Here is a 24,929-nt window from a genome sequence, read left to right as displayed (position 1 = left end):
AATCACATCTTAGAATCCAATCAACAAAACACAGCTTTGCTATATCTTTTTACCAAAAAAAATCCCAATTTCTCCCCTGGAAACGGACGCCGCAAATGCACTTCTAACAACAAACAGAACCAACCTGTAGGTCTGGGAATCACAGAAGCTGCTGGCTGCTAATGAGCTTCCTACAGAGAAGGTGGTGGATAAGTGGAGCAGCCTCTCAGAAGAAGTGGTAGAGGGTAATAAAGTGGGGGAACATGCATGGGATAAACATATGGCTCCTGAATCTAAGACGAGACTAACGACTGTTTCGGGCAGATCAGACGGGCCGAATTGGGCCGATCTGCAGACAGACTGTAGGTTTGTAGGCCTCTGCGTGCATCTGCTTTTTAAAGGTACGTTTTAATTAAGGAAACTCGTGAGAAGAGCGCCGCTGGGCAATAATGATTTTAGTGCAGCGGGTATCTAGGTCACCCTGACTGCGCGTTTCGCTCCCAGAGCAGCGGGCCGGCACTGATTTCTGTACATGCGCGTGCATCGCTCCTAATGAGGCAGGTTGTAGAAACGCACGCCCCGAGGATGGGGATTTTCCTACCACAAACATATTTATTACACAATACGGAGCATCAAGAATCCTGCGCTCAGCTGTCAGCCGCTTTATCTGTAAAGGTTTCCTAAAAATAGTTTTGGAAAGATGATTCAGCACAGAAAGCGATGACATCACAGGAAATAATACCACCCAGCATCTTATTTACCCAACTCCCCTGCAGCTGTAACGACTCAAACCTTAATCAGTCGTTGGTCTCGTCTTAGATTCAGGAGCCGTATGTCTATCCCATGCATGTTTAATACCCTCGCTGTACTACCCTCTACCACCTCTGCTGGGAGGCTGTTCCACTTATCTACCACCATCTCAGTAAAGTAAAACTTCCTTCCGTTCCATCTCAGCCTCTGACCCTCTAGTGTTAGGTTCCGCTCTCTTGTAACTTTTCTCCTCCTTTGGAATAAACTTCACTCCTGTCCTTTGGGTTTAAACGTCTCTCCCCCCATCCCCGTCTCTCCCCCCATCCCCTTCTCTCCCCCCATCCCCTTCTCTCCCCCCATCCCCGTCTCTCCCCCCATCCCCTTCTCTCCCCCCATCCCCTTCTCTCCCCCCATCCCCTTCTCTCCCCCCATCCCCTTCTCTCCCCCCATCCCCTTCTCTCTCTTCTCTCTCCGTCCCCTTCTCTCCCCTCCTCTCTACCTTCTCTCCCGTCATCCCCTTCTCTCCCCCATCCCCTTCTCTCTCTTCTCTCTCCGTCCCCTTCTCTCTCTCTCTCTCCATCCCCTTCTCTCCCCTCATCCTCTTCTCTCTCTTCTCTCCCCTCATCCCCTTCTCTCCCCTCCTCTCTAGTCATCCCCTTCTCTCCCCCATCCCTTTCTCTCTCTTCTCTCCCTTCTTCCTCCATCCCCTTCTCTCTCTCTCTCTCCATCCCTTTCTCTCTTCTCTCCCCTCATCCTCTTCTCTCTCTTCTCTCCCCTCATCCCCTTCTCTCCTCTCCTCTCTACCTTATCTCCCTTCATCCCCTTCTCTCCCCTCATCCCCTTCTCTCCCTTCATCCCCTTCTCGCCCCCTTTTTCTGTTATTTGTCTTATTAAATGAGTGAAGATGCTTTGTTTTTCTGCAGTGGATACAGGGAGGATGTTTCGGGCAAACAATGTATCTCTTCTCAGCTTTTATTTTCAGGGTAAGAAGCAACACCCGATACTTTTTATGTAAAAACACCAGAAAGAATGTATAACGCGGTTAGAAAACGCAGAACATTTAACCACAAAACGAGTCCTGACATAAACAAGATCATAAAAGGCGAAGAAGCCGTCGGTAAAGATAAAGGGTCTTTATAATGCGCTCAGGGGGTATAGAGTGCAAGCTCCCGGGACCAGGGCTCTCGTCTCCTTCTGTAACTTTATTGAATCTTACTGTCAATTTTAACGTTATTTGTAATTTTTTCTGACATTTTTACTTAACAGCGCTATGGTATCTGTTGGCGCTATATAAATAAAGGCAAACAGCGACCTGCTCATAAGGCTGCACCCAAATAGTGACATCAGGAAAGAACCAACCCGCTTTATTTTAAGTAACTCTTACTTCTATCATTCCCACACCTGTACTCCACCTGCAGGCATTCTATTCTATGTATCTACTACCCTTTCTGCAAAGAATGTACTCGCATTATCCTCCTGTCTTCCACCCTCTATGCCTCTACTGCAGTGTATAGACCAATGTTTCTGGCAGTGAAGGGGTTAATGGGACTGGCATATTCACAGGTTCAGAAGGTAAGTCCCGCCCCCTCCGTGCGTGTTTAGAATTTGGGCCACGGGGGCCGCATTTCCCAGAATCCCTGCAAGTCGCAGCCTGTCGCATCTCCTCCGTCTGATGCCGGCGGGTCCCATCGCGTTAACTCCTGCTCTGCCGCAACGCGTTGCCGATGCTTGGGGGGGGACGGGAAGAATTTGCAACAATGTATTCATATAATATAATAATTATTCTAACGATATAATATGTATTAAGCTCCAACATATTCCGCAGCGCAGTACCATTTAACTATGGGGGTGGTTAATAGACAGCATAATACCTTTACAGGTACAGGCACATCAAGAGTTAAGGACCCTCTACCTGTGAGCTTACAATGCAGCCTTACGGCACTCATACAAGGCTCCTAGGAAGAATGGTGGCCCCTGGGGGCCCTGCACGTGAGTTTACAATCTAAAATCTGTGATATTATTTGATATTTATTAATTGCCCAGTGAATGATTAAAATTCTGCCCCCCCCCCATGAGAAGAGATATGAATGGCCAGAGAGTAACCGGAGATCATGTGACTGCCATCTGCTATTAACCCTCTGACTGCTGCACTCCACAGGTCAGGGTAGTGAGAGGCAACAGTGGCTCGGATGGGGCAGTTATGGGGGGGGGGTCAATAGTAAAGTTGTGCCGAGTATAAAACATTACTGAGGGGCCGCTACGCTTGGGGCAAAAATATTTAATTTGAGAAAATATCAACCTACTAAGAAAAAGATTTTCGCTTGTATTTATACAATTTATTATTTATTTTCGCTTGTATTTATATAATTTATTATTTATTTATTTTCGCTTGTATTTATATATTTATTATTTTAAATAAAATTTGTGGCACTGACCCTTTGTTTGCCAGAAGGGCCAGGGAAGCAGAACGGATTAAGAAACATTAACCGAAAATATATCCGACTCTGAAGGGCTTAAGTGTTTAAAAAGCTGTGGGTGGTAAAAACGTTAAAGGACGCTCTCTCTTATACCGGAGCGCAGTACAAGCTGTCACAACACTGCATGCGCTGACACTCTCTGTATGCATAACTCCAGCATTTACGAGACAGCTCTGCACTCTAAAGCCCATCTGCTCGGTTTAACGACTTTTCAAGTCCCTTTAATTCCAATTTCTGGCATTTTTTTCACACCTCGTAAAACCTCCATAAAGCGAGCGGCTCCGGCTCCCCGGCAGAGGAGGTCGTGGCATTAACAGACGGCGATGCCCTAGCGCTGGCGCGTTTCACTGCCCCCCCAGACGCATTTTACCCCGTAAGGATCATTTGTACGGAAACACGTCGTCAGGGGACCACAAATAATCTTTTTTTAACGTGAAAAAAATGGGACCCAGCAAAGGGAGAAGTTCAAGCCTCTGGCATTTAAAGGGTTAAGAATTATCCAGTTATGATCAAACGAACGGTTAATATGTTTTTGCAAGCCTTTGACGGCGTCACAATGTTTCTGTTTAAAAGGATCGGCGCCCCCCCCGCTCCCCCATACGTAGAACTTAATTCACTATAAATATCCCAGTTCTATTTATTTTATTTGGCCCCCGTAATCTTTCCCCCAAGCCTTAAAGGGACATTACCTTTTAAATATATACACGTAGAAAAATATACATTTATACACCGTACTGTCTAACGCGGCTTTGTTCCAAAATCTCTCGAGTTCAGTTTACTTTATCCTCTTTGTTTTTTTGGAAATTATCTGATCCCCGTCTCGTTCTATTCCCCAAGAAAGATAAACCGAGATACTTTGTTATGGTTCGGCTCCTTCAAATGTTTTGCGCTAAAAGGTCCCCCGAGAGCGGCGCTCGGAGACTCCGGTTTATCCGGATCACAAAGATCGCAACGGCTTTTCTTAGCACGGCAAAGACTTAGCTTTACAGAATCTTCTATCCGGACCGATCCAGAAAGAGTTCCAACTACAATTCACGTTGTTCTTGAATCTAATTTATTATTTAGGTCACATTCCATTACAATATATCTATCTATCTATCTATCTATCTATATCATCAAACCCTTATCTACCCGGCCAGCTCTGGTTTTCTGTAAACTGTAAAAGCCCCAGGTATTGAGAAACACTTGGGAACGGCCCTCTTGGACACTCAGCGTCAACAGTAAAATCCTATGTATAGTTTCTGAATATTGGTAATAAAGCCCCTTCTCTCGTATGGGTGATTATTTGTCTTTAGTCTTTACTTTGTCTCATTCTCATCCTACACGCTGCTGTTCAAAAGTTAGGAGTCACTTAGATATTGGGTATTGAAAGAAAAGAAAATTTTGTCCATTAAAATAACATGAAATGGATGAGAAACCCAGCGCAGATGGGGTTAATGTTATAAATGACTATTGTAGCCAGAAACAGCAGATTTTAATGGAATCTCTTCATAGGCGTACAGAGGCCCTTTATCACTCCCATCACTCCTGTGTCCCAATGGCCCTTTATCACTCCCATCACTCCTGTGTTCCAATGGCCCTTTATCACTCCCATCACTCCTGTGTTCCAATGGCCCTTTATCACTCCCATCACTCCTGGGTTCCAATGGCCCTTCATCACTCCCATCACTCCTGTGTTCCAATGGCCCTTTATCACTCCCATCACTCCTGTGTTCCAATGGCCCTTTATCACTCCCATCACTCCTGTGTTCCAATGGCCCTTTATCACTCCCATCACTCCTGTGTTCCGACGGCCCTTTATCACTCCCATCACTCCTGTGTTCCAATGGCCCTTTATCACTCCCATCACTCCTGTGTTCCTATGGCCCTTTATCACTCCCATCACTCCTGTGCTCCAATGGCCCTTTATCACTCCCATCACTCCTGTGTTCCAATGGCCCTTTATCACTCCCATCACTCCTGGGTTCCAATGGCCCTTTATCACTCCCATCACTCCTGTGTTCCAATGGCCCTTTATCACTCCCATCACTCCTGTGTTCCAATGGCCCTTTATCACTCCCATCACTCCTGTGTTCCAATGGCCCTTTATCACTCCCATCACTCCTGTGTCCCAATGGCACGTTGTGTTCGCTGATCCAAGTTTAAGTTTAAAAGGATAATTGATGATTAGAAAACCCTTTTGCAATTATGTTACAGCCAGAAGTTTCCTTGGTTTCCATGGAAAGAGCTCAGTAATCCCAAACTTTTGAACGGCTGGGTATATCGGACATCATTTTCACTTCCAAAAGACAAAAGGTGTCGGTGCAGACCGGGTGTTCTCTAGAATTATAGCTAAAAATGTTCACAAATCCCTGTAATTAGCAGCATCCGAGATGTTCTTGTTGGGAATTCGCACGCGGGGTAATTGGCAGGGAGTTAGAACCACAAAGCCGGTTCCGAAACGCCGTCACCCTCCAGCTATAGAACTTTCTTACTTAAATATAACCGGCAGACGCAGAGCCCGGGGCCCCGCCGCCGCCACAACACGGCCCCTAACAGCATTACCAATACAAACGTAAAGAAATAATAAAACGAGAAATACATCGGGTCAAGGCGGGGAAGGGAATCGGGAGCGCGGGATTCGGTGTCCTTTAGCTCAGCGCGACATTGTGCCAAAATCAGGACTGTTCTGTGGAATGCAGGGCACTTGGCTCGATATAATTTGGGTTTATTACTAAAAATCTTTCTATCCGCCATCCGTCGCCCTCAGCAGCGATCTACGCGGCGAGAAGTGCTGCCGGCTCACTATCCGTGGTTATTCCGCAGCTCGCACGGCAATGGCGGTGCAGGGGCCCGGTTTTTATCTGCAGGAGCCCAGGGGCCGGCGTCGGAGAGAGGGCTGATTGTATGTAATAGGGGGGCTGGGAGCGGAATCCGGGGTCTGTTTCCAGTACGAGCTGGGGGGTTTATCACTACTATTTACACCGACTGCCACGGACAAAACAATAAATCAAAAGTATGATGCGATGGTGAACCGGCCCCGTTACCAAGCCCTGGCGCATCGTTAGTTAAAAGGCATTATTATTATTTCTATCAAACATTCATTCATTGTATTAGAATTATTATTATAAAACATGTGCTGAAATAATAGGTTTGTCCCTCACAGGCATCCTTCCACGACCAGCCTCATACACTTTTATGTTTGACTAGAGGGGCCGGATGGGGCCGATCTGCCGGCAGGGTCTGGGGTTTTAGGCTGATTACAAGCAGACAGATGAGATCGCATTTATTTAACGTCCTGCCTGGTTTTCCGGTTAGGGAAGCCGTTCACCCCAAATGCAACCACGGGAAGACACGCTTATTAACACGCACAGCACACGCTTATTAACACGCACAGCACACATAATGTGGCGCAGGAGCGATCCAGCACAACGCCAGCCTATGAGCTATGCACAAAATCAAACTAACATGACAAAAATAAAGAAGATTATATATATATATATATATATACACACACACACACACATATATATATATTATACACACACATACATATATATATAAACACACACACACAATATATATATATACAAACACACACACACATATACACAAACACACACATATATATACACACACACACACATATATACACACACACACAATATATATATATACACACACACACACACGTATTATACACACACTACTGTGTAAAAGTTTGGGGTCACTGAGCTGTTTTCATGGAAATTTCTAACCATCAATTAGCCTTTTAAACTTAAACCTGGATCAGCTAACACAACGTGCCATTGGAACACAGGAGTGATGGGAGTGATAAAGGGCCACTGGAACACAGGAGTGATGGGAGTGATAAAGGGCCACTGGAACACAGGAGTGATGGGAGTGATAAAGGGCCATTGGAACGCAGGAGTGATGGGAGTGATAAAGGGCCATTGGAACGCAGGAGTGATGGGAGTGATAAAGGGCCATTGGGACCCAGGAGTGATGGGAGTGATAAAGGGCCATTGGAACCCAGGAGTGATGGGAGTGATAAAGGGCCACTGGAACACAGGAGTGATGGGAGTGATAAAGGGCCATTGGAACACAGGAGTGATGGGAGTGATAAAGGGCCATTGGAACACAGGAGTGATGGGAGTGATAAAGGGCCACTGGAACGCAGGAGTGATGGGAGTGATAAAGGGCCACTGGAACGCAGGAGTGATGGGAGTGATAAAGGGCCATTGGAACGCAGGCGTGATGGGAGTGATAAAGGGCCATTGGGACCCAGGAGTGATGGGAGTGATAAAGGGCCATTGGAACCCAGGAGTGATGGGAGTGATAAAGGGCCACTGGAACACAGGAGTGATGGGAGTGATAAAGGGCCATTGGAACACAGGAGTGATGGGAGTGATAAAGGGCCACTGGAACGCAGGAGTGATGGGAGTGATAAAGGGCCACTGGAACGCAGGAGTGATGGGAGTGATAAAGGGCCATTGGAACGCAGGAGTGATGGGAGTGATAAAGGGCCATTGGAACGCAGGAGTGATGGGAGTGATAAAGGGCCATTGGAACACAGGAGTGATGGGAGTGATAAAGGGCCATTGGAACACAGGAGTGATGGGAGTGATAAAGGGCCATTGGAACACAGGAGTGATGGGAGTGATAAAGGGCCACTGGAACACAGGAGTGATGGGAGTGATAAAGGGCCATTGGAACGCAGGAGTGATGGGAGTGATAAAGGGCCATTGGAACCCATGAGTGATGGGAGTGATAAAGGGCCACTGGAACACAGGAGTGATGGGAGTGATAAAGGGCCATTGGAACACAGGAGTGATGGGAGTGATAAAGGGCCACTGGAACGCAGGAGTGATGGGAGTGATAAAGGGCCATTGGAACGCAGGAGTGATGGGAGTGATAAAGGGCCATTGGAACGCAGGAGTGATGGGAGTGATAAAGGGCCATTGGAACACAGGAGTGATGGGAGTGATAAAGGGCCATTGGAACACAGGAGTGATGGGAGTGATAAAGGGCCATTGGAACACAGGAGTGATGGGAGTGATAAAGGGCCATTGGAGATTTCTAAGTGACCCCAAACTTTTATACCGGAGGGTATATATATATATAGTTAATATGATGAAATTATTACATTTCCAATAAATAACATTTTGCCGGCAATTTAAATGCCGCTCGGATCTTATTCGTGAGAACGCACAAAGGGAGAGCGCAGACTCCGACAGACCCTTGGAATGTAGGGACTGTACGAAGCGCTGATGGGATTGTTAGCACTGTGTAAGTAATAGTTTTGAAGGTTAGCACACGGCGGTAACGTTTAACTCAATGCCGGTTATGTTGACATAGAGAATTTTGAACTTTAAGGTCCCTCCCGAGGCGGCTGCTTTCTAAAGTCACCAGATCCGGCCCGCGTGGGCCAGCGCCGGCCAAAGACAGGATTGCGTTGGCGAGCGGCGGGTCAGGTGTGAGGAGTCTCCATCCTAAACAAAGCCATGTTACGTTATTCTGCCTAGAACGTGTCGAGCGCTGTGTATACTGCACACAGAGGCTCCACGCCGGGGGGGGCGGACGGGCGACATTCCTCCAGTCGGAAGCTATAAGAAAAATCTCCTTTGAAACCCAGAACCTGCCGGCAGATCGGCCCCTTTCGGCCCCCGCCTGGTCTGTCTGCGTGGATATGACCATCCCCCGTCCAGCCATTCTTCTGATCCCGCTGAGTCCGGCAGTTTAATTCTCGGATGCGATCCCTACCTCCGGAGCTCTACTACACCCCCAGCACGTTCACACAAAGCCTCCCATCACGCGTCTCTAATACAGCGGCCCCCGCGGGGGTCTCGCGGGAAGTCACAGGGCAGGGTCTGCCGTTTCCTGGGGAGGACTGAGCTCCCGGGGTCCCACAATGCCGGTGTTCCGTAGCGCTCCCTCCAAGGCAGGGGCGTCCAACCTGCGGCCCTCCAGCTGCTGCAGGACTACATCTCCCATCCTCCTCAGCCAGCCCCTTAGCTGAAAGAGCATTATGGGAGATGTAGTCCTGCAGCAGCTGGAGGGCCGCAGGTTGGACGCCCCTGCTCTAAGGAGAGCAGTCCGTCGTTTAAAGAGTTAAGAGAGCGCTCTGTGCGGGATAGGAATAAGAATGAGGCTTTCTAATGAAAGGGTATTTTTAACAGTTTATGTGCTGGGCTGCATCACCTTAAAGGGAGCCGCGGCCCGACCGGACCCCCTATAATAGTCTGGCAGCCCCCAAAGAGGGCTCACTTGGGGTTGAGAAGCCTTAGCGAGAGTCAGGGCGAGTGTTTAGCGCTCTAAGGGCGATACAATGTAATCGGGTCGTCTCAGGGCGTGAGGAAGCGGCACTCGGCTTACAATAAGAGCGTTTGAAAGGCTCATTATGTTTATGGTGATTCGGGATGCGGAGCCCGGAAATGATCAAAAATAAGCTTTTTTTTTTTTTTTAAATCACTGCTTATTCTGGATGCCCCCCCCAACCCCCCATACCCTGGGGTTTTGCTGCCTCCCTGAAAGGAACAATAAGATCGGGGGGGGGTCACTAATCCTTTTCGGTTTGTGCGGGGTGAGCTTCGTCCAAACTACGGAACCCAAACAGCAACAACAAACTCCTCCTAAATAATACATTTCTGGGGGTCCCTGCTACGGCCCCCTGTAATTTCACCCCAATTGTTTCTTTCTCTGGGGACTATTGCAATGGACGGCGAGGTCCGCGGCGCTCTAACTTCTGCATTTAGGGGACTCGGAACATCGGCTCAGACGATCCGGATCCCCAGGACTGGGTTTGGAAGCTCGGGGCTGCTGGCAGCTTACCTTGCATACAGGACTCGATCCTCCGGATGAGTTCATAAGACTTGAAACGGTCGAGCAGAGTTCTAATAGCAGGTAAGGGGTCAAGGATGATGGTCTCAGGGTGGGCTTCAATGTAATCCTGTAACCGGAAGATTACCAATAAGAAACAGAAGCAAAAAAAAGAGGGGGGGGGCATCTGGTAAGGAAGGCCCTGATCAAAGGAGCTTACAATCTAGAGGACCATGCATGTTATGAAGTTACATGAACCGCGCAGTGGAAATCAGGCCCCGGCGGCCCCCGCATGGCCCTGAGCTGCCCCCCCCCGCGCAAAACACAAATCCGCCAAGCCGGAACGCTTAATGAAAATGTTCCGACTATTATTTTCCCGGCAAATCCCTTTTTCTAAAGCTCAGCAATCGTTTAACCTGCTTGGAGCGAGAGTGAGATTTACTGCACGTTCCAGAACCCCCCCCCCGCCGGCAGATCGGCCCCATCCGGCCCCCGTCTAGTCGCCCGTTTCTCCTGCTGTAAAGACTCAAACCTTAATCAGTCGTTGGTCTCGTCTTAGATTCAGGAGCCGTATGTCTATCCCATGCATGTTTAATACCCTCACTGTATTACCCTCTACCACTTCTGCTGGGAGACTGCTCCATGTATATACCACCCTCTCAGTAACTGTATCGAGGGGAGCCCCTAACGATGTCCGCACTGTCAATGCACGCCCTGCTTTGTAATTAGAGCAGAGTGGATTATATATTCTTGTTTTATTTCATATAAATGAGACACTTTGTTACTATACAGAGGCAGATCCCTAAACCGGATCCTTCTGAATCCCTCCCCACGATCATTCATTCACCCTCGCTCCACCTTCAAAAGTAGTAGTGCACGCGGGGGGGGGTTGGAATAATCAACCCAGGTTGGGGGGGCTAGCATTGCCATTAGGCGTTAATGACGGGGTGGCTTGCTGGCGATGCTGTGGGGTTTGTAAACGCGAAATAACCAGGAACACAATGCAAATCACGGGACACTTTGCATCAATGTTACAAAATGTCAGAGGTTACAATTCCTTTGTTTGTATCGCGGAGTAAAGTGGGATTAACAGGAGATCGGAGCGTCCGGTGTGAACGGTTTGGGGCCGTAACCGGTAGCAACAGGAGCGGATGGGAGGGAGAGAGGAGATGCGATGGAGACATTTAAATACATAAAGGGATTTAATAAAATGACATTTATTTATTCCAAAGGAGGAGGGAAGTTACAACAAGAGACCGGAATCCAGCACTAGAGGATCAGAGGCTGAGATGGAACGGAAGGAAGTTTTACTTTACTGAGAGGGTGGTAGGTAAGTAGGACCGCCTCCCAGCAGAAGTGGTAGAGGGTAATACAGTGAGGGTATTAAACATGGGGGGGGTCTGCTCTAAAGACATTATAGATCGGACTACTTATTAACCCCCTCTGTACCAGCAAAATAATACAAGAACGGACTGCAAATCCAGCAAGTGAGCCAATAATCAAAAAATTATTAACGCTGCAGTTCCACCATCGCTGCTGAAACTGGCATTTATTTATATTTTTAACTAAATGCAGCGTTAGAATTGTCACTCCTGGTAAATACCAAAAATGATATGATTTATATAATCCCCCCCCCCCGGGCACAGTGATCCGGCGAGGCTGGTCACATCCCCGTGCTGTCTGCGGAGTACGCGCATGTTTAAGAGACGCTCTCCTACCTGAAATCTCTGTACGATCTGCACCGATTCGTCGTCGTTCTGATCGGCTTCCAGAATGACGTCCGTCAGCTTGTGGATGATCACGTCCAGCGGACCCTGATCTTCGATGGGTTTGGCCAGATCGAGCTGAAACGAATCGGATACTTTGCGTGAAGACATCGTCATTTTACAAGAAGAAGAAGAAAAAAAGTGCCAAATATATTAGAATTATCGTATAATATAATACATTATAATATATATAGAATTCTGCCGACTTCCTCTCTGTACCCGGATCCACTCCGCTACGATCTGTATTTAAGAGAACACGATGGAGAATCCCTTTAAAGGTCAGGATCATGCGCGAACCGGAAAGTGTTTAAAAATAAAAAAAGAAAGAAACAACAAACTTAAGACAACGTTTTGACAAACGAGTCCCGTGGAAAAATAAACATTTTTATTTGACCTTTAAGTTACAATCCTGTCGTTTAACACTTTGTTTGCTTTGGGTTTTTTTCTCGATAATCTTCCTTTATCTGCCATCCTATAGGTCGCCGGTATATCCGGTCACGTGACATTCCGGTTACATTTCAAAACGCGAACGGATTACGGGAAAGCGAATGAAATTCCACTTATGCTAATGAAGTCCTTTCTCCATAAACATGAACTAGTCAGAAGGTCCCTCTGGGTGACTAAGACTTAGGCATTCTTTTGTTTACCAGAACACACACACATTTATATATATATATATATATATATATAATGTGTAAATGCATTAAAAGGGATGTTTGAACCGTGGGATAAAGTAAAATGTAAAAACCCATTTTTAGTGGGGCGTAGGGGGGGGGTTTGTTTCCCAGCTGGCAGAGGGGCTTTGAAACGCACTCATGAATACACAGAGCTGTTTATTTTCATGGAATGAAAGCGATTGAACGAGAGCCCAGTCTTTAAACACTGAGATCCTGATTTATGCGCGCGTTCCAACACTAACAGCCCAGAGATCAGCGCATTTCCCTGGGATCCGAGCGCTGCCTGGCATCTTCCCCCAGAACGCCCGCAGCCGAGGACCCACGCACACTCGGACCTATTAGGGCTGAGTGTGAGTGCGAGTGTGTGTGTGTGTATAGTTAAGCCTTTCAACTCCGAGTGTCTCGCTATCAAGCAGTGTAATTGTTACGACACCGAATTTAAAACGTTTCTTCATGAATGCTTAAATACGCGGCTAAAAGTGACAAAAAAACTCTCATACCTAGACTGTAAGCTCTTGGGAGCAAGGCCTGCCCGCCTCACCTGCTGTTTCTAGAAGCCGAATTGTTACGATGTATACTACTTGTCATGTCCTGTTTACCCATTGTACAGCGCTATGGAATATGTATCAGCAACTTAACAACAAGGGGGGTGATAACGGGGAGGAATAATTATGCGGATAAGAAGGCTGCTCTCTTGCTTTACATTTATTACTGCATATATTATTTAGCGTATAGAAATTGGATTTGGGAAAATGTTATTATAATTTGCTATAATTAAAACCATTATAACTAAGTAGACCTGTCACCTACGGGGGCCGGCAGGGGCCAGAGGTGTTGAAATGGTCTCTTCTTCAGCAGCCAGACCGAAGGCCGGGATTTCGCAATCGGCGTGCGCGGCCGCGGACATTTTATGGCAGCGCGCGGTGTTTATGTTCCCGCCGGCGTCTGCGTTGGCTCTCGTGCGCTCCGAACGCGCTCGCTGACAGCAGAGATCCCCGCGAGACGCATGCATTTTATTCTCGCCGGGGCCGGTGAGGAAGGGCCACAGGATGTTATCGTAACAGGAAACAGAATAACAGATAAAGTGCGGACTATTCGTCTACATGATGTCTGTCAGCAGTCGCCCAAAACACGGATAGAAGAAACATATACTTTCAACATCCAAAACGACACAGAGCGGAACTTTCTCCTTTACAGATTAAAAACGTTTTTTAGTTTATAATATAGTATTTCTGATGTACTATAAGACGCGCAGAGTCGCACGCAGTATATATATATATATAAGGATATAACAGCCAATGAGAGATTACATCGCTGCTCTCATTTGCAAAGCATTCTAATTTAGAACCCAGATACACGAACATTCTAACCCCCAAAAAAACAAAAAAAAAATTCTCGTCTGCTTGGAACATCGGAACTAAAGTGTCGAACACGCCGTCTATCCCATGCATGTTTAATACCCTCACTGTATTACCCTCTACCACTTCTGCTGGGAGGCTGTTCCATTTATCTATCACTCTCTCAGTAAACCGTCCTTCCGTTCCGTCTCAGCCTCTGATTCTCTAGCGTTAGATTCCGGTCTCTTGTTGTAACTTTCCTTCTGTCCTTTGTTTATTCCCTTTTTGCATTTAAATGTTTTATCGCACCCTCTCCTGCTCTTCTCTTACTGAATAATGTATAAAAAAAAACGCCGGCACAACACAAAAAAAACCCAAACACTTGAAATCCGAGTGCGGAATGTCGTCCTCTTCCAGGGGTTTAGTTACTTTGCCGTCAGAAAGGTAGGAGAGTTAGCGGGAGATCTTTGCCTATCCAGAGCTTAATCGACTCTATTAAGCGGTGAAGTGGTTAATGGCTGACACTTCGCAGAAGTAGGAGATCTGGCACGGCTCAGGTTGGCCACCGCGTCCCGGAGGTTCTTCCGGCAGACGGGATATTATGAGGTCAGCGACGAGTCATCGCTGCCAAACTTATATGTGCTAAGTGCACGGTGTGGGCCTAGCTTCCGGAACGGGGATCCTGAAAGCTTTTTAACCCTTTAAAGATCATGCTCGGGAGATGAGAAAAAGCAGGTTAGCAGGAAGGGGGGGGGGCAGGTTACAAGGAATCCGCGCTCTAGTGCTTAAATTAACAAGAAACACGCATAGGCCGGGGGTCTAACGACTCGGGGGTCTCTGTCCGCGGTGTCATGTTTGGGAAAGCTGCTCGTAGCGGCAGGGAATGGATTAAGCGTCGCAGGTTAATCATCACTACAAAGAGAAGCAGGACTGGATCCGTTAACGGATACTAATTTATTAGTATGGTATATTTTATTATGATTGTATAATATGCCGGCATTTTTTTCATAAATTGGGGTTGCAATAAGGATTGTTAACGGCCAAAAGGGCGCAGAGGGAGGCTCCTGAGCGACGGAACGGTCTGCCTTCTGAAAATCAAGATAAAACGGAACAGCCGCTATGCGCCGATCGCCGTACCTGGACCATGCGCTGAACTCGCCTCCCGGCACCACCCGGAACACTATTTACTATGTGATAACGCGCCGCGGAACAGCGATATAATTACAGCCGCGATTAACAGCTGTCAGAGCGCATGGTGATGGCCCACGGGGACAGCCTCACCCAAAACTCCCACACGGGGGGGTGCAAACTAACCTCTTTTATGGGGTCTCCCCTCAATCCGCATGGATTAGGAGCGCCGCAATAGGGGACTGCGGAGACCCTTTAACTGCTATTGCGCGGGTGCCGGACTGTACAGCACACAAGCGGTTAAAACTCCCAGCTCTATAACGCTGAACAGCAAGAAAAACATTAAACATGAGAAATATTGGCGGATTTAATTTTTTTTAAAGGTAAGTTGGGTGTAGTTCTGGACATAGACACACACACACACACCTATACATATACACACACACACCTATACACAACTATACATAGACACACGCACAAAAACACCTATACATATACATATAGACACAAACACCTATACACACACACACACACAACTATACATAGACACACACAAACACCTATACATACACACACACACAGATACAAACACCTATACACACACACACAGACACCTATACATACACACACAGACACCTATACATACACACACATATACACGCATACATAGAATTCTCAACTAATATTCCATGTGAAATCAAACTGTTTAATACGCCGTTCTATACAGAGTGTGATCATCACACCGCATGGATTCTACGTACTGGAAGACAGAAATGTTGGGGACCCCTCCTCCCAAATCTCATCACACGCCCGACGGGCCAAAGGATGACGAGCCCGGCGGGTGTCTGAGAATCGGCGAGTCGCATGCGCGTCACGTGGAACCGGCTGGAACACGGAGAGATCTCAGTAGATTTACACGGCTCGCAACGGACTGCATTCCGTGACTCGCTGAGATAAAACACAATGCTGTCCAAGCATCACCTTTCACAAACACACAGATCGTGCGACATCCGCCGCCCCGCAGACATCCCAGTTTAAAAAGAAGAAATGCCACAGCTTCCAGTAAGACTGCCTTCCACCAAACGCGGGGAGCACAGAGGAGAAAACGTTACAGGAAGGAGGAAAAGAAATTAGATTTTCACAAATATCTCTACTATTTACATACGGGCCGCACAATAATTCAAAATACAAACATAGAACCTGCCGGCAGATCGGCCCCATTCGGCCCCCGGCCAGTCGCTGATTCTCCTGCTGTAACGACTCAGACCTTAATCAGTCGTTGGTCTCGTCTTAGATTGAGGGGTTTAATCCCCTTGCTGTATCACCCTCTAGCACTTCTGCCGGGAGGCTGTTCCTTTTATCTACCACCCTCTTAAGTTCCATGGGTTATCTTAGCCTTGTGCGACTAAAATATTTTAACAGCATGCGCCGTTTCCAACCATGAACTCAAAATGTATGATTTCTAAAGTGATGGAAACGCGAAGGTCGGGATAATATGTCGGTCACAAACCTCACCGGTCTCTTGGAATCCACAGACCGGAGGAAGCTATGAGCGATGTATTCCTGTAACGAGGTTGTTTTGTCTGGGAATCTTTCACGCTCGGCCGAAGGAAAATATTCCTGAACACCGAGAGGAGATCAAGATGGACAGACAGACGGACGGGGGTTGTTTTTCCAATGAAGGCTAATGGATCTTAAGATGTGCGGCTTGGGGGAGAGAAGAGGCGAGAGAGAGAGAAGAGGCGAGAGAGAGAGAAGAGGCGAGAGAGAGAGAAGAGGCGAGAGAGAGAGAGGAAGATGGGAGAAAAGAGAGAGAGAGGGGAGAAAAGAGAGAAGAGAAATAGAGAAGAGAGAGAGAGGGGATGTGATGGAAACATTTCAATACATAAAGGGATTTAATAAAAGGAAGGGAGGGAATTTATTTCAAAGAAGGAGAAAAGTTACAACAAGAGACCGGAATCTAACACTAGAGGATCAGAGACCGATATGGAACGCAAGGAGGTTTTATTTTACTGAGAGGGTGGTGGATAAGTGGAACAGCCTCCCAGCAGAAGTGGTAGAGGGTAATAAAGTGAGGGGATTAAACATGCATGGGATAGACATACGGCTCCTGAATCTAAGACGAGACCAGCGACTGATTAAGGTTTGAGTCTTTACAGCAGGAGAAACGGCAACTAGACGGGGGCCGGATGGGGCTTATCCTAGGTTTCTGACGTCTCGGCCGCTCTCGGCGTGACAGAGGGATTCTGCCGTTCTCGATGTTCTTTACCAAACCCTGAAGAAGTTCAGATGTTCGCAATCAGCAACTAAACAGAGCGAAGCAAATGTTCCTGCGCAACATCAACTAAATCACAGGGGACAGCGAGACAAACACGATTTAAGCCTCCGGGGCCGCGACGATAAGCAGGACGAGGAAGAACCTTTCCGTAGCACCGTCGCGGTCGAGGGTCTTGAATCCATCTCGCTCCGGCTCCTACGGGTCCGGCCGGCACAAACCCTTCTAGGTTAGAACGAATTCCGCTCCGGTTATTTTGAATTAAAAGAACGCAGAGGAGCGAGAGACGGAATTCTGCGCCAACGCGATGTTTCCCGGAGTTCTATCTGCCTTCCGCAAGGTTCTCATACGCAGGATACCCAACAGATGACACGGAACCGAAAGGTCCGAGCGGGAACGTTATCAGGAAACCCAAACCTGGCACCAAACCCAAACCCGGCACCAAACCCAAACCCAGCACCAAACCCAAAGCAGGCACCAAACCCAAACCCAGCACCAAACCCAAAGCCGGCACCAAACCCAAACCCGGCACCAAACCCTGCGGCTCAGACACAGAGGAGAACAAGCTTAGTTAAATCGGTTATTATTTATTGGTTTATATAGCGCCGTCATACTCCGCAGCGCTGTATAAACGCTCTCATGCACATATTCTTTCAGTAGTTTTGTTTTTTTCTCTTATCTTTTTGATCCAAACTATTATTTCTACATTTAAAGACACGCAGCATGTTACGGGCTCAAACCAAACATCTATCACGCCCGTGTTATAGCAAATGCATTGCTTTACTTACAGGGTCATTAAAAAAATTACAGATTTTAACTCATTGGGTGCCGAAAAGTTATCATAATGCCCCCCCCTCCAAAAAATATTTCGAATGCTCTGGTTTGATTCGAGTGATGGGAGTTTTAGTTACACAAGGATTTGCTAAATATAATATATACCGTATTTGCTCGATTATAAGACGAGGTTTTTCCAGAGCAAATGCTCTGAAAAATACCCCTCGTCTTATAATCAGGGTCGTCTTATAATCAGACCTCAAATAGGTCTGATTATGAGACTAAGATCCAGATCCCCCGCAGCGATGCAGAGGACCTGGATCCTCCTGTGTTAACCCCCCCCCCAACTTACCGGTGATTCTGAGTCCCCGGTGCTTAGTCCGGGCTGCGTGTAGAGCTCTACGCGATATAATCACGTAGAGCTCTACACGATACAATCGCGTATCGCTCTACACGCTGCCCGGACTAAGCACTGGGGACTCAGAAGCACCGGTAAGCTGGAGGGGGGGGGGCATAACACAGGAGGATGCAGGGGACCTGCATCCTCCTGTGTTATGCCCCCTCCAACTTACCGGTGCTTCTGAGTCCCCGGTGCTTAGTCCGGGCAGCGTGTAGAGCTCTATGCGATTCGCGTGGAGCTCTACATGCTGTCCGGACTAAGCACCTGGGGCTCAGATGCAGGGGACCTGGACCCTCCTGTGTAATGCGCCCCCCCAACTCAGAAGCACCGGTAAGTTTGGAGGAGGGAGAGGGAGTGTTAAATGGGGGGTGTAAGGCATTTCTGGAGGCAGAGTGCTCTGTGAAATGCCTTTTAACCCCTTTTAATGCCACTCTGCCTCCTGAAATGCCTTAAACCTCCCTACATGCCACTCTTCCCAATAATATGCCTTTTAACCCTCTAAGTGCCAGAGTGGCATATGGGGTTAAAAGGCATATCATGGGGCACAGTGGCATATAGGGTTAAAAGGCATATCATGGGGCACTGTGACATTTAGAGGGTTAAAAGGCATATCATGGGGCACAGTGGCATATAGGGGGTATAAGGCACTTCTGGGGCAGATGTGCATAACTGGGGGGCAGGTTGGAAAATAGAAGGAAATAAAACCAAAATATTTTTCTCAAGCATAGCTTTTATTAAAAAAGTGTTTAAATGAATTAACATTTACTGGTAAAACTTTTTTCCTATAGGGTCGTCTTATATTCAGGCTTTTTCTTTTTTTCCTAAATTAATATTAAGATTTGGGGGGTCGTCTTATAATCAGGGTCGTCTTATAATCGAGCAAATACGGTATATATTATATATATATATATATACAGGTGAGAAGGGTATATATACATTTATATATTATATATTTATATTATACAATATGTATGTATTTATGGGGGGAAACAGAATAACTTGATTCCAAACAATGCAAGTTGGCTTAATCTGAAATCTCGCTGCTTTTTCAGTAATTGGATATAAAAGGGTCGTTCTAACAAGGAAATCCCTGAGGACTAAACGCATGAAAAAGAATAAGTACTTTAAATGCATCAATTAATCAAAAAATAAAAAGAAAGAAAAAGAAACTTATGTCAAGGAGAAGCTGCAGCTCCAGAGCAACATCTCCTCCGTGGTCTGACATTTCATACCACTGACTGGCTACTTGCGCATGTGCACAGGAGATCTCGTTAGAGACCCCCAGAACACTGATTCAGGGGCGCACCACGTGGCAGGAGATGTGTTCTGCCGGGGACACGGCGGGTATTTAAAGGGACCGCGCAGGTATTAAATGCGTTAACGTTAAGGCCTCTTAAAAGAATCTGGCCTTCGAGGACCAACCGTATTCCCCACAAATACAATAAATATTTTTATTCTCTACAAATACAATTAAATATATATATTTTTTTTAATTGTGTAACTTTACAAAAACGAAACCATGAAACGTTTCCCAAGAAGGTAAAAGTAAAATCCGCGCGAGCGACACAAAGAGGCTTTCACATGCCGGAGTTAATCAGTTTAGCGAGAATTCACCTTTAACCGTCATTAACAGATTCTCAGCGCCGGGTGATCCGAGGACAGACGGGATCCTGCAGCAGGACACAAAACCGATCTAATTGCTCAAGGGAATCGAGTAAGACACAGGATCTTTCAACTAAAAAAAAAAACAGATTCCACCCCAAAACGGTCTTCAGGCACACAGGTGGCTCTGTAATTATCACAGCTCGGTCTGACACCGGCCGGATCGCCTGCGGTCATCGGAGGAGATCCTGAAGGCATTAAATGGGATTTCCAAAAGCTACAGCAAGAGCGTAATAAGCACAACGGCTAAAATGGCTCATACGATGTAATTATTTCTATGGAATGAATTGTCGGCCTTTGGGAATAGTGATTTTGCTGGCGTGGTTCCGAAATTTGGGGGAGAGGGGGGTGCGCAGAGGCTCCGCCCCTTTTGAGGAAGCGCTCCGGTGAACGAAGCAAGAAGACAGTAGAGCCAAGGAAAGAAGCGAAGCCGTCAAAAAGGAGACAGGGACACTGAAGCGGTCGGCGCAGAAGATAGGAAGACATTGAGAGCGAGTAAGAGCGAGAGAGTTAGTGAGAGTGAGAGCGCTTGAGTGAGAGATTTACATTTTCTTTGAAATGACACCAAACTTATAAGGGTGAAGCGACTTAAAGATACAGGGCGCGTCCTACGCCAGTTGGACCTCTTTTGTTCTTCTACTTTATCCACGTTATCCGACGAGGTGCATTTCCCAATTCCGGTCCCTATGGCCTTTTCAATAAATCTCGACAGCCTCGACTTGTTCTGTGCTGTGAAACTTTAGCTGGTGGCAAGACACTGACCTACATCCACGCCACCCGGATATCGGCCGGAGTCTTTGTGAGCCGAGACCAACTTGGCACGCAGATAAAAATAAATCATGTCTCGGAGAAGGGGGTTTCGCCAAGTCACTCGGACCGATCGGATCCTGACGTCTGCGGGCTTTTTCCGGCTCGGCATTTGAAGCGTCTCACGTTCTCCCCGATGCCCCGCTCGTAAGCTGTTACCATTAATATTTCATGTGAAAATAAACCATCTCCGATGTTTCAAGAAAACAGCGGTTCCCTGGCAACCGAAAACGTGACGATCCTTCCCCGTTGGATCCGAGGCACCGTTCCTGATCTGTAAATACCCCACGAGAGGGGTGGAAAACGACGGGCCCCCCCCGTCGGTGACACGGAGATCCAGAACTAAATGTTCTAAACATTCCCCTTGGCCCTCTTTAATAAATTTCTCTGCAGCACTTCTTTACTGCATGAACAGAACAGGTGACAGCAGCTAAGCCAAATAAACTGGTATTTTGGTTAAAATCAGTTACCGATCATCTTGCGTTTAGGGTTTTCCGGTTCCCGTAATGATTATCCACCGTGCCACCGGTGTCGCCTCCTTTATGAGTTTGCTTCCATCGATCGATATTGTTTTACGACCGGAGAAGAACACCAGGAATTCATGAAGTTGGGTGGCAGTTGAGTGCAGCTGCCCCTTATTGGGGCTACTGGCCTCCCCAGCGCCCCAAAACTCTCAATGAGCTGCCTGGGGAGATCAAAGGTCTCACTATAGTATCGCTTCCACTCAAACCAACGCGGATATCAGGTCTCCACGCTATGGATTAAGAAGTCAGTCAGCGGTGGTGGAAGAGAAGGAGGTCCTTTGTGGCTCTCTAGGTCTAAGAGGGTGACTGGGTCTGACTCAGATATGACACCGTGAGACACTCACACTCAGCAAACATTCTGCGCTCCTAGGAAAGAGGGGCACCGGGGGAGGAAAGAGGGGCACAAGGATTTGGAGACCATGGAGGGACTAGACAAACCATACAGGGATACTTGGGAAGTGTTGTGTATATTTATGGGTAGAGTAGTAAACGTTTAATGAGACCTATCCCACCAAAAATTAACCATATTTTATAAATTTCATAAAAATAGCCAATAATCAAAGAGCACACATCATCTTATCATGAGTGACAATCGACCCGCCAACGCTTTAGTCATCGACGGCTTATTAACCGAGGCTCGGCCAGCCTGGAATTTGGGAGCGGTAAGCACACAGGGGCCGGGAGAGCCTCGGGTCGGTTATCCGCGGGTTAATCATTATGAATCAACACTGGAGATGGCCTTTAGACCGTACCTCGCTTCAAGCTCTCCGCCAGACTCTCACCAGCGGCGGAGCTGGAAAGGAACACCTTTTGGGGAAAGTTAAGACATTTTTCGCTAAACCCGCATCCCCCAGAACTTCTTCTCGCCTCGTCGGCTCTCATTTTTCTAGGTGCTTCTCATTAGGAATCAATACAATTATTGTCCATAATTACACGGATCTCGTTTAGAATCGCGTGCCCCGGACCTAAAGCGCGGGGCGTCTTATGAGGACGTCCATCGGACCAATTGGGGCTAACCGTGGGTAACCAGATCTCCTTCATACCAACCAATAACCCTTCAGCCTTTCTTGCTAGAATCTGAACAATGTAACATTGTAGCCAAAACGCTTTGGGCGCTAAATGGTTCCCATCATTGGCCTCCTAAATTACTAACGAAGGCCCTTTGGGATAAATAATACGGATTTTCTTCAAAATACCTGTTTCTAACCTAGTAATTTAGCTTAACCCCCCCACACAAACGCAAGTTTAACCCTTACCTACCCTACCCAAAAGAAGGCAATCCCCGGGGGGGGGGCAATCCTTCTCAGTGCCAAAAGGCAATCAGATTTCTCCTTGGATCAAGAAGCTCTAAAATATTAATGTTTATTCTATTATTTATAGCCCTAGAGGTTCTGCTTTTCAGAAGAAAAAATAAAAACATCCAGGCCCTTTTTCTGGCACAGAAACTTGTCCCGTATTTATACACAAACTTCCCCGCCCCGGTCCTTATTACCATCGCGGGAACTCGAAATACTTTCTAGGGTCTCCACGTCGATGTTTCTTGAATAACTCGTTTATTTCAAGTCGAGGAACATTTTTTACAAACTTGATAAGCATGTAGCGATAATTGGTTACATATTTTAAAACAATAAAAGACAAAGAACCAAAAAATTCACAGAACTCACCTGCACGACCTCGATTCCTCTTTTCCTAGAAAGATAAAAAATATGGCATTACATAAAAGTATAAATATATATAAATATAATGGCAGATGTATATAATTAAAAGCGCAGGGGGTATAGAAATGAAATCTTATCTCCACAAACCAGACTATTACCCATGTTATGGTTTTTCCATGGTACAATAAGCGCAAGGGGTGGTAGATAAGTGAAAGAACCACCCAGCAGAAGTGGTAGAGGGTAATACAGCGAGGGTATTAAACACGCATGGGATAGGCATACGGCTCCTGAATCTAAGACGAGACCAACGACAGAAATAAAATAATTTATTAAGCCTGGCCTAGAATAATTTAAATATTTGCCTTTTTTTCTTATTTTAGTGATTTGATGACATCATCAACCTGGTAATGGCTTCCAGCAGCGAGAGGGGGATCTAAAAAAACAGGAAAAAAGGCCCAAATTAGGCTGTCAGCGGCGCACGGGGAAGTGAAGGAAGTGCGCGCACGGGTCAGAGTGCCGGCTGGTTACCACGACAACCAAACTAGGCCTCGCTGTGAGACCATCGGCTGAGGCTGCCCTCCTCTGCACCGAGTGCTCAAAGCAAAAAAGAAAACGTTGCCCTCTATAAAAAGTACCCCCTTCTCCGACTGATCGCATCCATAATTACCCCTCCAATCACCCAAAGTAGTGTATATTTATAACGTAGGAAGTAATGAACAACTTTTACAAGGGGGAGTGCAGATGGGCCAGAGGTTTAGATTACTGAGAGGGTGGTAGAGAAATGGAGCAGCCTCCCAGCAGAGGTGATAGAGGGTAATACAGTGAGGGTATTAAACATGCATGGGATAGACAGACGGCTCCTGAATCTAAGACGAGACCAACGACTGATTAAGGTTTAAACGTTAATCAAGTTAATTGTGTAAAAAAAAAAAGTGCATGAGCAGTAATATCGCCATGGTTACAGTGGAATAAATTTCTAAAAAAACATCTAAAAATAAAAAAGCTGCAATTTTTATAGAAACAGTCATGTTGTTCCCCGATTTCTGCGGCTGAATCCAATCCCTTTGCCAGAGTCTCTTTCTAGAAATGCCGAACGGAAGCCTTACAAGGTCTCATCGACTGCTGCGGATTCACACAAACCGGGCGCTCTATCACCCCGGGTTCATTCAGCGACCTGGCTATAAATCACACATACTGCATTTACTATTTTTTTCTTCCTTTTGCCCAAATGTGTGTATGAGTGAAATGAATATCAGTGTGTAAGCATGAAGGAGTCAGTGTAAGCCTGTGAATGAATGAGCGTCACAGTGTAAGCACGCGAATGAGTGAATGTCACAGTGTAAGCGTGAGAATGAATGAGGTAATCTGTTACCACCCTCTCAGTAAAGTCCACAAAGTCCACTGCTGATGCAAATAAGAGGTTTAATTGTGTTTTTAAAGAGGTGTCATTACTGTGGAATCCCTGCGGGGAGGAACAAATATTATCTCAGCAGAGGCTTCCTTCTCCACCTCGCTGATAGCGATATCCCAGGATCGATTGAGCGCACAGGTCAAGTTCAGACGAGAATAAAGTCATTGTCTGCGTTATCAGCGACTCTGTGTTTTCAGACATTGGAGTGGTAATCACCCGAGCGAGTTTACCGAAGGCTGCCAGATAACAACTGCAAATTTACTCAAACGCAGAGCGATCCAACGCAGAATTTACTCCGAACCCCGAGATTCCGGGTAAACGTATACTTCCTCGTGTGCATTAAAGAGTGAATAGCGCCAGAGAACAATGGGAGGTTTACCCGTTTACAGGAAGTGCCTAAACCGGTCAAAAAAAAAACCCACTGCAACACCCATCATCCTCAGCCAGACGCAGCCCACTGTTCCAAAAAGGGCCGTCCCCATCGTCAAATTATGCTTCTTAGTAAA

At 46.7% G+C, this 24,929-nt stretch overlaps 2 protein-coding genes across 2 annotated transcripts in view; both read right to left on the bottom strand.

Moving 5' to 3' along the window:
• GON7 (GON7 subunit of KEOPS complex) overlaps positions 1 to 24,929 on the bottom strand; it is a 118,842-nt gene that overhangs the window by 78,661 nt on the left and 15,252 nt on the right. The gene's annotated exons all lie outside the window — the stretch shown is intronic.
• Positions 1 to 24,929, bottom strand: part of ITPK1 (inositol-tetrakisphosphate 1-kinase) — a 36,090-nt gene that overhangs the window by 7,827 nt on the left and 3,334 nt on the right. Inside the window, exons 3-5 of the mRNA XM_053474732.1 lie at positions 23,019 to 23,043; positions 11,723 to 11,848; positions 10,017 to 10,134 (exon numbers count right to left, since the gene is read on the bottom strand). Coding sequence (XP_053330707.1) covers positions 10,017 to 10,134; positions 11,723 to 11,848; positions 23,019 to 23,043 — 269 coding nt within the window. The remainder of the gene's footprint in view (positions 1 to 10,016; positions 10,135 to 11,722; positions 11,849 to 23,018; positions 23,044 to 24,929) is intronic.

This window comes from Spea bombifrons, chromosome 9, assembly GCF_027358695.1.
Source record: "Spea bombifrons isolate aSpeBom1 chromosome 9, aSpeBom1.2.pri, whole genome shotgun sequence".
Lineage (NCBI taxonomy): Eukaryota > Metazoa > Chordata > Amphibia > Anura > Pelobatidae > Spea > Spea bombifrons.
This window is presented reverse-complemented; position numbering and strand designations above follow the sequence as displayed.